Raw genomic sequence first — 14,289 nt, 5'->3', positions numbered from 1 at the left:
CAAGAAATGGGAAGAGGGACAGTTTCCACCTATTTTATGCAAACAGCAGCTACCAGTGGCAATTTCTGCTGGGTCCATAGCATAGAGGGGAACATTATCTTTCCACTCCTGTGTTCCAGATGCTGTTGCAACTGCCATTTACCTTTAAAAAAAAATTACATTAATGAAATTAACATAATGTCTTGATTGGCCTTTATATCATAAGTAAACATACATAGGATTGTGCCATTAAGTTTCATTCCTTTTAACAGGAGAATAATACACAAAGTTAACTTTGGGCCGGTACAGACCAGCCCTTTCCGACGCCCTCATCACGTACTAGGGTTGCCTTGGGGCGGCGCTTCCAGATGCCCCTCAACCCTAGCACATGATGAGGGCATCAAAATGGCAGCACCCTGTACACACGGGCATCACCATTGTTATGCAAGCACTGCAGAGAGAAAACAGGTGCTGGCAGGGTACCGTTTTTCGGTGCTCTGTATCGCACCTATGTCTCCTGTTGAATCAATGACTCTTATGAGTCTTTCCTTCCTTTCCTGAATCATATTCCATCTACATATGATTTCTCAGTTTTAATTAAGGCTGCAATCATATGCTCACTTACCTGGGAATAAAGTCCACTGATTTCAGCAGGACTTACTTACGAACAGATAAAGTAGGATTAGTTTTAGTCATCCACACTCTGTCCTTCTTTTAAGAAAACTTTTTACTGTTGATGACCTGATTTCAACACATGCAATTAATTTTTCTGCCTTTGGAGACAATCACTGAAAACAAGACCTATTTCATTTGTAAGAATTTAGCAGGAAATGAAACATTACCTAAATAAACTTGGTCATTGTAAACATATTTTATTTAATTAAAAACTGTTATTAATGCTCTTAGTTTATACATGTGCAATAATACTTGATAAAGTATTCATTTGAATTTAGGAATGGAGGGATTTCAGCTAGTTGGCCACAGTGCTATCCATCTCCCATCCCTCTTCTGCTGACACTATTCAGAAACTAAATCTTTAGATTCCTTCCCCCTTTGTCATAATACTTCATCTGTTAATCTCTGCAAAATGATATTCTGATCTAACCAAACATTACAAGAGAGATCAATCTTCCTGACTTGAAATCCATCTCTGCCTGAAGCTGGGGAAAGAGTGTGCAGTTAACGCCATGGCAAAAGCCAAGACAGAATGAGAGAGAGAAAGAAAGGAGCAATCAGACTTTTAAAAAAAATCAGTAAAGTGCACAATTATTGTCAACATATTCTCTTTCCTTTGATCCAAAGAATTTACTGCACTGTCAGTGTGAAATACAGTTGGCTTGCATGGAATACAGACTGACAGTTGAACAGAACAAACTCCTGCTTGGTGTTTTTGTTTTTCCTGAAGACATCTACAGGAATTTATTGATGCAATTCAAAAGGATAATATATTTCAGCGCTTTGGCTATTGACCGGTTTCCTAGATCCACAAGGGGGCAGAAGGATTACAAGTTGTTCTGATGCTTATCTCCATTTTATTTTATTTGGCTGAAACACCGGTGTTTTCCAGGTCTGCTTCCTCCAGCTCCACTGTGGTGTCTGACCTGGAGATCATGAAAAGTTTCTCTTTATTTGTATACTGTCTCTGAATTCTCAAAGGCTGTTGTTCTGTTTGTTCTCTGCTGGTGTCCTTTGAAGAAGGCATGTCCCCACTGGAGCTCCCTTTGCAGTCCTGGGTTTTATGGGCTGGTGTGTTGGCAACAGATTCCAAAGAGGTGCCTGTCTCCTCCAGTGGGGTATAGCCCTTATTGCTTCGGTACTGATCACACTGAGATCCCTGGGAATCTCTCCTAGCCACAGCTGGTGTTGGAGGGTCTCCCAAATCAAGGGATTTAGAGTAGGTGGAAGATGAGGCTTTAACTAAAAGACTGGAGTCTAGGTCTGTGCTACTATCCAATGTCTGAGAGGATTCAGGGGTGAGGGATCTCCTGGCATCAGGGAGGCAGCTTGTGCTTTGGCGTCGAAGAACCAGCTTGCGCTTACCCGTCCTGGCCACAGTTGCATGTCCTTGCTCTGAGTCTATGTAGCTGCTCCTGAGGTCTTTCAGGCTGTGCTCAAACTCTCCCCGAGGTATTTCCTTGGCCCCTCGTTCTCCCAGGGGCCTTTGCCAGCCACTTCGGTCTCCCTGTGCCACTTCTCCTTGAGCCAACGGCAGCAAAGTGAAAGTGCTGAGTGAGGAACCCACAATGGAACTGGCAGTACTGCGCTGGTCCCAGCCATCTGGGGGGGCTGCAAGGTGGGCTATGAGCAGTCCTAGCCAAGGCTGCCCTCTCCCGATATATACTATATACAGCCTCAGCCAAGCTGGGGGTTTGTCTTTGCTGCAATTGCCGAGGAGAGGAAGAGGAGCAGCAGCGTGGGGATGAAGCCAAATCTGGAGGGGAGAGAGGAGCACTTACCATTGGGTGCCAGGCAGTCTTGGCTAAAGTTTCCCCAGAGCTGCCACCAGGTTTCAACTCTACTCCTCGTGGCTGTACATAGTTAACAAAGCCATTGATAGGAACTGGGGCAACAGAAGCAGAGGGGGGTCCATCCTTTGTCCGAAGGCTATGTGCATCTATGACAGTGGAGTACAAATCCCTTAGATTGATAATCTTTGTCTTTTTGTCACGGTTCTCATGGAGCACTGCATTGGCACAAATGAAGAGGAAGATGCCAATGCCCATGATGAGGGGTCCAAGCACCTTAAGTTTGTCTGAATGCAAATACTGTGAGAAAAGCTGAAGAAGGAAGCTTTTAGAGGTGGGCGAGGGGGCAGGAGAGGAAGGGAGGAGGTTCCTTTTGCTGTTCATGAAAGAGGAGTTGGTCCCTGAGCCTTCCCGGGGATATTCTCCTGGCCCTTCTGTTTGGTTCCTGGAACGGCTGAAGGTGGCACTCCCATGTGAGGATGGAAGATGCCTGTTACCAAGGCTCCCTGCCCGGTAATGTGGTTTGGGCCAATAGCCCATGACCGCCAAGGCAATTCCCACAAGCAACACCAGGATACCACAGAGAGCAATGAGGCCTGAGATAGAGCAGAGCTTCAGCTTTCCCTTCACCACCACCACATCGTTTTTGCGTTTCTTTTTGGCTTTGCGCTTGCGTTTGGGGCCTTGGCTCTGAGGCCTCAGGGGATCCTGTTTTCTGGCTGAGATCCGCAAAAGGCCTCCAGTGGCTATCATGGCTGGCTACCCTGGGCACTGGTCTCTACAGCGGCTCCAGCTCCTGTGGCAAAAGGGAGAAAAAGAACATGAGAGTCCAGGGAGAGTTTAGTCTGCAAAGACCCCGTTTGCAAATTGCAGTCTGCCTCTGTTTTTCTTAAATCTGCTCAGTCACTACTGACAAATCACTTCCACACAAGGAAGCATGTGCAAGACACAGAATTCAGAATAGCTAAGCAATGGGGGAAGGTCAGGAGAAATCTCTTATAAGAGATTTCTGTATCACCACCTGCAAACAACATGCTTTGAATTTAACTAATAAATATCTAAGTTCATTTCTGAAACTAGAGAGAGAAAGAAAGAGAGAAGGAAAGACAGAGGAAAGGAAAGGAAGGAAAAAAAGAGTTGTGTTATTGAAAAGGAATATAAATATCCCCTCCCCAGCTGATAATATAGCAATCGTATTTAAATTCTAAAAAAGCTTGTAAGTCTCTCCTCTGAAGTCTGCTCTGATTTAACAATCTGAAACTGAATCCAGACAAGATGGAGCTGTTGTTGGTTGGGGATTCTGTTATTTATGAGCTGTACTCCCAGGAAAGGGGAAATCCCAATCAGTGGAGATCCTAGACTTGGCACTTTCTCTGGATCTGTAGTTGACAATAGTAGTTTAGTAGAATATTTTGTCAGCCTATAGATATAGCTGGACATACCACAGGTATACCCAGACTTGAGTACAGTATTTCAACTTTCTCTGGCTTTGTGGGACTGCCTTTAAAGATAATTTAGAAACTGCAGCTGATACAAAAGGCAGCTGTCTGGATATTGATTAGTAAGCCTTAATGGAAACAGTCCAACTGTACTGATTCCTAATCAATTTCTGAATTCAATTTAAACTGCTGGTATTGATCTTTTAAAGTCACTGACAAACCAGGACAACACTAGCTTTTGCCCAGATAGACCTGCCCAAACTTTGAGACATTTCCATTGGATGTTTCCTCAGCCTTGCCTCCTTTGGCCATATGATTAATAGCAACCAGGTACAGGTCCTTTTTAGTGGCAGCTCCACAACTACGACTCTTTCTCTGGGAACATCTGAGAAGCTGCTTCTTTCCCCATGGTCAAGTGGATGGTCAAGATGGTTTCATTTTGCAAACAAGTCACCTTGGGAACCCCTGGGGTCTGGAAGGCGATACAGAAATACTCTAAATAAATTAAAATGTATTCTTTGTTTTCAACAAAAGCACCATCTTGGAGAAGTAAAGCTGAAACACTTCTTGGTCTTGACTTGTTCTGAATGCACTCAGACTAGCCAAAATCCAAAGAGGCAAACTGGCGTTGAGCTTGCACATTCTGAGTCAATCTTTTAACAAATATTTTCAGGAGTGGTCATGCTAAGCAAGTGTGGAGACAAAGAGGGGAAAATCTATTAATGCCTATGTTTCACTCACTGAGAACTTGAGAAGGATTTTACACACACACGGGCTAGCAAGGATTCCCCCCCTCTTTCCTTTAACAACTACTGATTGTATTTTTTTTAAAATCTCATCTCCTAGATCATTCAAGAGCCAAGGAGTTTCTGTAAATGCTTTCAATATGTAAAAAATTACTTGTTATACAACAGGGAAGGGAATCATGTGGCCCTCCAAATATTGTTACTCACTGCTGGTGATCATGGATAAGGCTAATGGGAACTGCAGTTCTGCAACTTTGGGAGGGGTGCATAAGTCCCACCCCTTTGTTTACAGGCATGGAACAAGCAGGTTTCTGCATGAAACCTGAGGCCCAGGACAATTTCTGTTTCAGGGCCTAAACATCATTGTCTATGGTGCTTCCCAGAATAAGTAAACCTGGAGCCATTTTCACATAGTCCATGAATACATGGACTATGCAAGTGTGTATGTATACAGGTGTGTGAGTGTATGCATGCACAGTCATAAAACCTGGGTGCTTGGGAAGCTCTGTTCACATGTTTGTTTGGGAATTTGGAACAGGAACTGAAATCCTTTTTACATCCACCTATCCACTAGCCTAATACTGCCAGATACAGATATGTCAAAAGTGCATTCCAATGCAGTAACTGAAGGAAAGCATTTGCTCTGAAAAGAACCGAGTCTTGAAAAGGAAGAAAGAGAAAGCCTTCTAAATGACATTTAACACGAAGTCACCTTTATAGCAAGTTACTCCAGGTAACTCAGGCTAAGCTAAATAGCCAAGTTCAGGGAAATGGATATACATAAAAAGAGAAAATGAAGTTCCATGTAAACAGTCTGCAATGCAAATGTAATTCACTATGTAAAATGATACACACTGTGTCAACAAATCCTAACTGCACATTTACAGTGATGGGTACTGAGCAGGCAGTGACTGACAAAGAAAGAAATTTTGGGGTTATGGTGCACCACTGGATGAAAATGTCAGATCAGTGGGCAGCTACTTTGAAAACTGTAAATGTCACATCAGCCACCATCAAAAAGGAAATTAAAAATAAAATTATCAGCATCATACTACAAATTCATGATGATTCAACCACACTTGAAAGACTTTGAACAACAACACCTCAAAAATAAGGCACCAATTGAACATGCAACATTTGTAGCTCATTAGCTTTAGAAAAGGCAAACAAAGTGAATGCAATAGAGTATAAAACTATGTATGATTTGTGTGGTGGGAAGTTAAGGACAGTTAAAAGGAAGAGTTAAACTGTGGAATTCACTGCCACAAGATGGATTTGCAATTTTTTTCTCTTTTTCAATAGGAAGCAGTATATATTTTCTGAAAAATGCAAAATTTTGATGTAAAAATGTTGCATTTTAATGCAAAGAATCCAATGCATTTTGTGAAAAAAGAATTTTCATTAAAAAGTCCTGAAATGTGTAAAATTATAATTAAAAAGTTGAAAAAATGCATAATGCCCACCACAGGGCCAATATTTGAAATAAGTGAAGACTTACATCTCTAATGAATGAATGTTCATGATGACGGATATATGTGTGTGGGGATATATATATATATATATATATATATATATATATATATCCCAGTAATAGAAGCACTGTGCTTCTACTCTACTCTCCAGTTGCAGGGGAACATGAGCAGGAGAAGCATCTTCATAACGGTTTTGCTCATGTCCTCGTTATGGCCTTGCCATTTGTATGTGGCTGGCCACTGTAGAAACAGAATAGTGGTCTATATAGGCCTCTGATCCTGAAGGGTTCTTCATATAATGTTAATGCAGAGAGATACAGGAGCAGGGTTGGAGAATGTAATTCTCATTTACATTTTCCCTCCTCTGTATTCACTGACAATGTTTAAAAGGCTTAGAGTGCAATCTGAACAGGTACTCCTAGGGTCTGATAGAAAAACATGTTCCTTCTTGAATGTAGTTTTAGTTCCTGTACTTTTATGACTTAGTACTAACATGGACAAAGGGTGAGAGATTTTTTAGAAGTAGAGGCATCACCTGACCCCAAAAGGATCAAAATTACCTTGTAAAATTGCTTCAGACCATCTAAAGAATCAATAGTTTAGAGAAACGATGTATCTTTTCTTTAAAAATTCCTTAATCTACAATGTTCATCTCCTTCTGTTGTATGATAACCTAGATTTGACATTATTGCTCCATTTTTAATAGGGGGAATATGTTTGATGCAGCCTTAATCGTAGTCTGAGATGCTGCCTTGGTTTAATAATCCTTACAGTTTTATTATGATTGCATAGACTCTTGTTTTTATTATAGAAACTGCTAAACTGTTTTCTAGCCTCAGGCCGTTTTCACTGAATGAGGCCAAAAGGTTCTATTACCCGAGGGGCTTATGGAAGGTGATCTATTATGGAAAATATGAAAAGGTGTTTCTTTAAGAAAATGATGGGAAATAAAAGGCAAAATAAATGGTTTTGCTGAGACTTGTAGGTATATATTTGTATGCATTGTCCTGACCAGGCTAGGGGATTTAAATCTAGAGTTTATCCTTTACTGCAATCCCTACATCAAGAAATAAACAAATCCTGGTATCATCAGAAAACTTTCTTTGAAACAATTCCTTTTTCAACTGTTTTTGAATATGCAGACAAACCTTCCTGCCTGCTTTGAATGTGAGCTTATCCTCTGGACATATGCCTGATCTGGAGTCATGTATGATGTTCAAGGTAACTGGTTATGTAACGCCAGTCCATCAATGTGAGAATGTGATGGGAACAGAAAGCTACTGTGCTAAACCTGATTTTTAAAAAAAGGAAGGAAGGAAGGAAGGAAGGAAGGAAGGAAGGAAGGAAGGAGGGTAACACCACTTTGAATCACTGGGGGAACAAATCCTGCTCTTGTGTTGACAAAGGGAGCCTGAAATAAGCTGCAAGGTTTTATTTACATCACAAGGTTCATAATCCATGTATTCAACTAATGAAGCAACAACTGAATATTCAACAATTCCTTCTCAGCTGTTTAGGACAGTCTGGGGGAAAAAGAATGAGGAAGAGTCATTCATTACTTTCCCAGAGTGTTTGAAATAGATTATAAGAAAGAAAGAGAAAAGCAATCAGTACAGCATGCTGCATAAAGTTAAATCCTTTGCCCTGGGATCTGGTTAAGTCAGCATCCTAGGTAATCTTATTCCTCTCATCAGCTAAATTGTGCCATTTCCCAAATATCCTCAGGTTCAGCAATTTTCAGATTCATTTAAAATCCATGCATTTTCTTGTAGAAATGTCCCTGGTTCTTACGCTGCACCTAAAAGAAATTCATCAGCCACTGGACTTGTATCTCCTTTTTCAAGCATGAGAGCTGTTTGGACATTAATTCAATAGACGTTGATTGTTTTTAATCAAGCTTTTGATGGAATTAGATTTCACCCCAGGACACCAATAGGCAAGAAGCCGCATTAACTAAGATGGGAAAACATATGCCAATAGCTCGACCTGGACAAGGCTGGTACATAGGCTAGTCGCAAGAGCAGCCAGTTTCCTAATAGCTGCTTCTCTCTGTAGTATGCTACAAGCAAATGCTCCCTGATTTTGAAAGGACCAGAACTCGAAAAACATATATATCCATGTAGTTCTTTACCTTCTAATGGGGACTCTGTGCTACAGGAAAATCCAGATAATCTTTTACACTGTTTTCCCTTCGAAAAAACTAGGCAGACGCTTAACAGAACAAAGTGATTCCAGGACACTCGCTTCCAAGTTTTCTCCACTGTTCTCTCTGACTGTATGTGCAGTAAAGAAGAAGAAAACATGTGGGGGGCAGAGAGACATCTACCATTCAATTTGGGAAAAGTCCCTAGTTTGGCCATGTAAACCTGATCTTGAGAAAGTCACACTCTCTCAGCCTCAGGGGAAGACCATGGCAAACCTCCTCTGAACTGATCTCAGCCAGAAAACCTTATGGTATGTTTGCTGTGGGGTTGCCATAAGTCAGAAACAACTTGAAGGCACACAACACACACAACCAGACCTACTAAAGTAGTTGTTTGTCCCTGCCTGCTGCTTGTACTCGCCTTCCTCGGAGGTGCTTTGAGGACCAGAGGTGAAGGAGACATTGGGGCTGACCTACCTGGTCCTGGTGTGTCCTGGATCATGTCCTTTGCCAAGTTGCCTACTAGGGACAGCTGAGGGAGGCTGGCCTGCGCCATGGGCAGCCTCTGCCTGGCAGAGGATCAAAGGGCTGAAACTGGCAAGAAAGGAGAGTCCTGCCAGCCAGGGATGGCTCTGGAGGCAGCCAACACCAGAAAGGCAGCAGCAGGGGAGTGGGTGGCAGCCAAAGCCTTCAACTTTTCCCAATCAAAACTCATTCTCTGAAAAATCCAATCATCCATCCATTCAAGGGACTTTCAACCAGCCAGGTGCCTCTGCTGTGCCCAGGAAGACCAGATGTCTCAGCTGCAAAGGAGGACAAGGCACTGCAAAATCAGGACACTGAAGCAAAACTGCTCAAAACACTGGAAATGTCAATCCATGCTTCTTAGGGATGCTCAAAAGGACACAAGGATAACAGTTTGTAGGGCAGATCCTGGAAAAGGTGGACACCTGGCCACTATTTGTCAGAGCAGCCTGACACAAGCAGGCACCTCCATCTTTCCATCATTTCATAACAGGGTGTTTTTCTTCTCCTCTCCAGCTCCACCGGTTCCCCTCCTTATTCCCTCCCCCAACCCCCCTTCTTTCCTAAAAGATGAAGCCCCCCAAAACTGCAGAAACACCAGGAAAGGCACCAAAAAGGGGGAAGAAATGCAGATGATCCCAGTCCCACAGACAGCTCTTGGGAGCCAGGGTTTGTGAGGAGGGTTTGCACAAAGTGGCCAGAGCTCCTCACCGCCAAGGAAGACCAGGCACCGCCAAATGGAGGACACTCCAGAAAACTGGAGGCCCTGAGCAAACCAAAGCTTGAAAGAAACACTCCTGGAAATGTCCATGTAGGCTCCAAGGGGAGGACGTTTTGGAATCCCTCCTGGGCAGAAGGCTGAAATGGAGGACCTTCTAGAAAATCTAGAGGGCAAAACCCCAGAAAAGCTAAAACAACAATAACAACAACAACACTCCCATAAATGTAAATGAAGGCTTCTTAGTCCTTCTCAAAAGGGAGGACGTTTTGACATCCCTCCTGGAAAGAAGGTTGAAGTGGAGGGCAGGTCCTGAAAAAGGAGGACCAAATCTGGTCACCCTGAGCTCCAAACACTCCTCGGACATGTCAACCCAAGCTCCTTAGCCCTGCTCAGAATGGAGGACATTTGGGTATCCCTCCTGGACAGAAGGTTAAAAAGGGAGGACCAAGTCAACCCAGGCTCCTCAGTCCTGCTCAAAATGGAGGACCTTTCTGACTCTCCTCCTGGGCAGAAGGCGGAAATGGAGGACAGGTCCTGGGGAAAGGAGGACCAAGTCTGCACCTTCCTGGCTTTGCAGGAGCCCAGGGTTCCAAAATGGCAGTATTTTAGGAAGCCCAGAAAAGACCACCACCACTCTTTCTCTCTCTCTTTCATTCTTTCCTTTCTCTCTCTCTCTCTCTCTCTCTCTTTCATTCATTCGTTCATTCTCTCTTTCTCTTCTTACCAGGGGGACTCGGGGGCTGTCAGAGCCGCAGGCAAGTTCCTCAAACCCCGGGAAGAAACCATGGAGAAACTTTGGGAGCCAGCCGGGCCAAGGGACCTCTCTGGTGGGTGAAGACGGAGACCAGCCACGACACACAACAGCAAAGAAAAACCAGGAGGAGGAGGAGGAAGAGAAGAAGCAGTGAGGGCACCCTCCTTTCCTCCATCCTTCCCTCCTCCCTCCACTCCTCTGCTTCCTTAACACACTCGCCAGTGGCTCCTCGAAATCACAGGCAAAGCAGCAGCAGCATCCCTGGGATCCATGGGGCCGAGGAGGAGGAGGAGGGAAGGAGGAGGAAGAGGAGGAGGATGGCTCTCAAAGTGGGGCTCCTCTGGATGGCATCCTCCTCCTCCTCCTCCTCCTCCTGCTCTTGCTGCTCATGGAGGTCTTCAATGGCTCTTTCTGTTTCTTCCCACTGGGAGGCTCTTGTTATTGTTTGGAGCTGCTGCTGCTGCTGCTGCTGCTTCTGTGCCCAGCCAAGGGGCCACTGATTAGCTGCTGCTGCTGCCGCTGCTGCTCTTGCTAATGAGGATGAGGATGCTGATGATGCTGATGGCGGGGCCTGCTGCCGTTGCTAGGAGACAGGAACCATGACACCAGGAAATGGCGGCCTGAGTGGCCAAGAGGGCGGCCTCAGTTGCCAGCTCTTTTATTATGAGGGGGAGGCCCACCACAAGCCCTCTCCCTCCCTCCCTCCCTCCCCCCCTCCTCTCCTACCCAGTGGCATCCCTAGGAGCACTGGGGGGTGGCACCACTTCTCCTCAAACACCTGTGTTTGGGCAGAAACATTGTGGCACTGGCCTGCATCTCTAAGGGATGGGGTTTTTTAAATTAAAATTAAAATTTCTTTAAAAAAAATAAAATTAAAATTTCATTTTTAAAATTTCATTTAAAAATTAAATTAATATTTTATTTTTTATTTTATTTTATAAAAAAAAAAAAAATCCTTTTAATTTTTTCTTTAAAAAACATTACATTTTAACCATGTATATATAAATCACATTTAGCTTACGCTTATGCTATTGCTATTTGAAGGCATGGGAATTTTTTTTTTAAAATGCTAGCTGTTTACAGTCACAACTATTAGCATTACATTCGGTGGTATACAGGAATTATGATTTACGAGTAACTAGTGCAAACATAAATAAACAAATTACTGTATATAATACATGAGTATATATACAGTAATTTGTTTATTTATGTTTATTTATGTCTAGAAATTTTGTCAAAAAACTGTCCCAAAATAGCTGGGTTGACATCCACAGGTCAACGTAAGTACTGTACTTTAATTCTTATATATATATAAAATAAAGAGGAAGCATACCCTGGTGAAAGATGAGAACTTAATCTCTTTTCGGAGCATCTAAACCAAGCATTAACCCCCTCTACTATCTCATCCATCCAGTCTTTAGGTGAACACAAATAGTTGTGTCTGTCAAAACTTTTAAAGACCTTTAGCGTTGTTTTCCTTTACTTCAGCCTTTACATCCTTTGTTACATGCTGCTAAGTTTTACCCTCAACTTATCCACAGGTCATATCAAAATCCATAATTTTGGCCCCAAAACCTGCCCTTGATGTATACATGAGGTCGACATATAGTCGAGTATATATGGTACTAAGGATTCTGTATGGTGTGAAATGGGAGGAGGAGGTCAAGGAGGTGACACCACAAGTGACCACACCAGGTGACACCAATCCTATGGACTACATTGCCTAGGGTTGGTGTCACACACACACACACACACACACACACACACCACTGACTTCCATTTCACACTATGCAGAATCCTTAGCAATGCTTTTTTTTGCACTAGACTAGTGCAACTTGTAAATTTGAATTCCCATCTACCACTGAGCGTAATACAGTCAACCCTCCTTATCCACAGATTGTTTTATCCACAAATTCAAACATCCACAGTTTGAAAATATTAAAAAAGAAAAAAGTATTAATTCCAGAGAGCAAACCTTGATTTTGCCATTTTATATAAGGGACATCATTTTGCAATGCCATAGTATTTAAGACCTGAGCATCCATGGATTTTGTTATCCATGGGGGGGGGGGGGGAGTCCTGGAGCCAAATCCCAGCAGATAACAAGGGCCCACTGTACTCATAGTTGCGACATAAAAAAACTAGCATAATTAAAATTGTACCTTCAAATTACAACATCATATGCACAACCTAAATGTATTTACATATGCATAGTGGAGATATGGTTAAAATAATAAATAAATTTATTGAATGAATAAAGATTTTTTTAAAAAATATCAATTTTTAAAATTAAAAATTAAAATTTTGTAATTTGAAATTTGAACTTTAAAAAAAATTCTAGGGCCTCTCCTTTCTCCTTCCACTAATCTTCACCCCACTCCCACCATCTTTTAATGCATTTTAAAGTCCCCATTTCTGCCAAAAAATAGGTGTTTGAGGAGCAGTTGTGTCACACAGTCCTTAGGGTGTCACCTGGTGTGGTCCGCACCCCCCCACTCCCCCTAGTGACGCCACTGCTCCTATCCATGTGAAGGTTTTCTCTGTTACTTTTGTTGTTGTTGTTAACTGCCCTCAAGTCAATCTCAAGCCAGTGCAGTTAAAGTGGAATAACAGCACTATAGGTGTGTAGTGTGATAATCTACCTAGTGGCCACTTCCGCTTTCGTTGGGCGTTTTGGTCACCCTTCCTGTCAGTAGCATCCCTAGGGTTGGTGGCTTCACCTGGTGTGATAACTCATGATGTCACCCCCCTCCCTTCATTGACCTCCTCCTCCCATTTCGCACCATACATAGTAATGCTTTTTTGCACTAATGTTATTCATAAATTGTAATTCCCATAAGCCACTGAATCTTATGCTCATAGCTGTGACATAAATCACTAGAGGAATTAAAATTACAATGTCATGCGCACAACCTAAATGTATTTATATAGACATAGTGAAGCTTTGGTTAAAATGTGGTGTTTTTTAAATAAAAAAAAGAATATATATATATATATATATATATATATATATATATATATATATATATATCAAAATTTTAAAATATAAAATTTAAAAATTTGAAATTTTAATTTTTAATTTTTTAAAAATCCTGGAGCCTCTCTTTTCTCCTCCCAGTGAGTTTCCCTCCCTCTATTCCCCCCATCTCTTAAAGCATTTTAAAGGGAAGCAGGTTAATGCGACAGCCGGTTTCGGCCTAAAAGGTATCACCTGGTGTGGTCTGCCCCCCACCCCAGTAATGGCACTGCATTCCTGCAAGGAAAGCTGATAGGGTGAATTCTTAACCCGTTTTGACTTCGCTTTAACTGCTGTGGCTCCCTGCTGTGGAATTCTGGGACCTGTATTTTGTTGTGGCCCCAGAGCTCTCTCTGATAGAGAAGGCTAAATGCCAATGACAGCTCCCAGGATTCAATCAATCAATCAATCAATCAATCACTTTTATTGAGGTCACTGGCCATATTAAATGACTGTATTCCCAAATTCATATGAATACATGCATACTATGAACATTCGTAAGATACATACACCTATGGACATCAGTAAGATATAAATATAAATGTAATATATAAAGAATGTAAAATATATAAATATAAATATAAGTAAGAAAGAATATAAAATATAGATATAAAATGTAACTGCCTACACAAATAGTAAAAGCTTAATCATTTACTAAAACCTTATTTTCATGGTTCTTAACTCCAGCAGTACAGAATTCAATAGCATTGAGCCAGAGCAGTTAGGAGTCCCATCCATACTGCAGAAATAATCCAGTTTGAGAGCAATTTAAGTGCCCTTGCTGAATGGTAGGGAATTCTGTTAATTGTAGTTTGTTATGGCACCAGAGCTCTCTTGACAGAGAAAGCAAAATGTCTCACAAGACTACAGTTCTCAGGATTCTCTAGCACTGAGACAGGGCAGTTAAAGCATTCTCAAACTGGATTATTTCTGCAATGTGTTTTGGACCAAAGTGGTGTGGATTATTTTGGCAGAAGAGATGCAGACTCAGGGGCTGTGCAGACCACCCCTAAGGGGTAGCCTGCAGGC

General features: G+C 42.2%; 1 protein-coding gene across 1 annotated transcript; it reads right to left on the bottom strand.

The window, feature by feature from the left end:
- Nucleotides 1–821: 821 nt before the first annotated feature.
- Nucleotides 822–10,748, bottom strand: LOC121917308 (transmembrane protein 200C-like). Its single transcript, XM_042443159.1, is given in 3 exon segments — nt 822–2,263; nt 2,265–3,240; nt 10,215–10,748. Coding segments are annotated over 2 exon segments (1,680 nt in total). The 5' UTR covers nt 3,198–3,240; nt 10,215–10,748; the 3' UTR covers nt 822–1,516.
- Between the last annotated feature and the right edge of the window lie 3,541 nt (nt 10,749–14,289).

Source organism: Sceloporus undulatus, unplaced genomic scaffold (assembly GCF_019175285.1).
Source record: "Sceloporus undulatus isolate JIND9_A2432 ecotype Alabama unplaced genomic scaffold, SceUnd_v1.1 scaffold_15, whole genome shotgun sequence".
Classification (NCBI taxonomy): Eukaryota; Metazoa; Chordata; class Lepidosauria; order Squamata; family Phrynosomatidae; genus Sceloporus; species Sceloporus undulatus.
The sequence above is the reverse complement of the archived record's forward strand: the minus strand, read 5'-3'. Positions and strand labels throughout refer to the sequence as shown.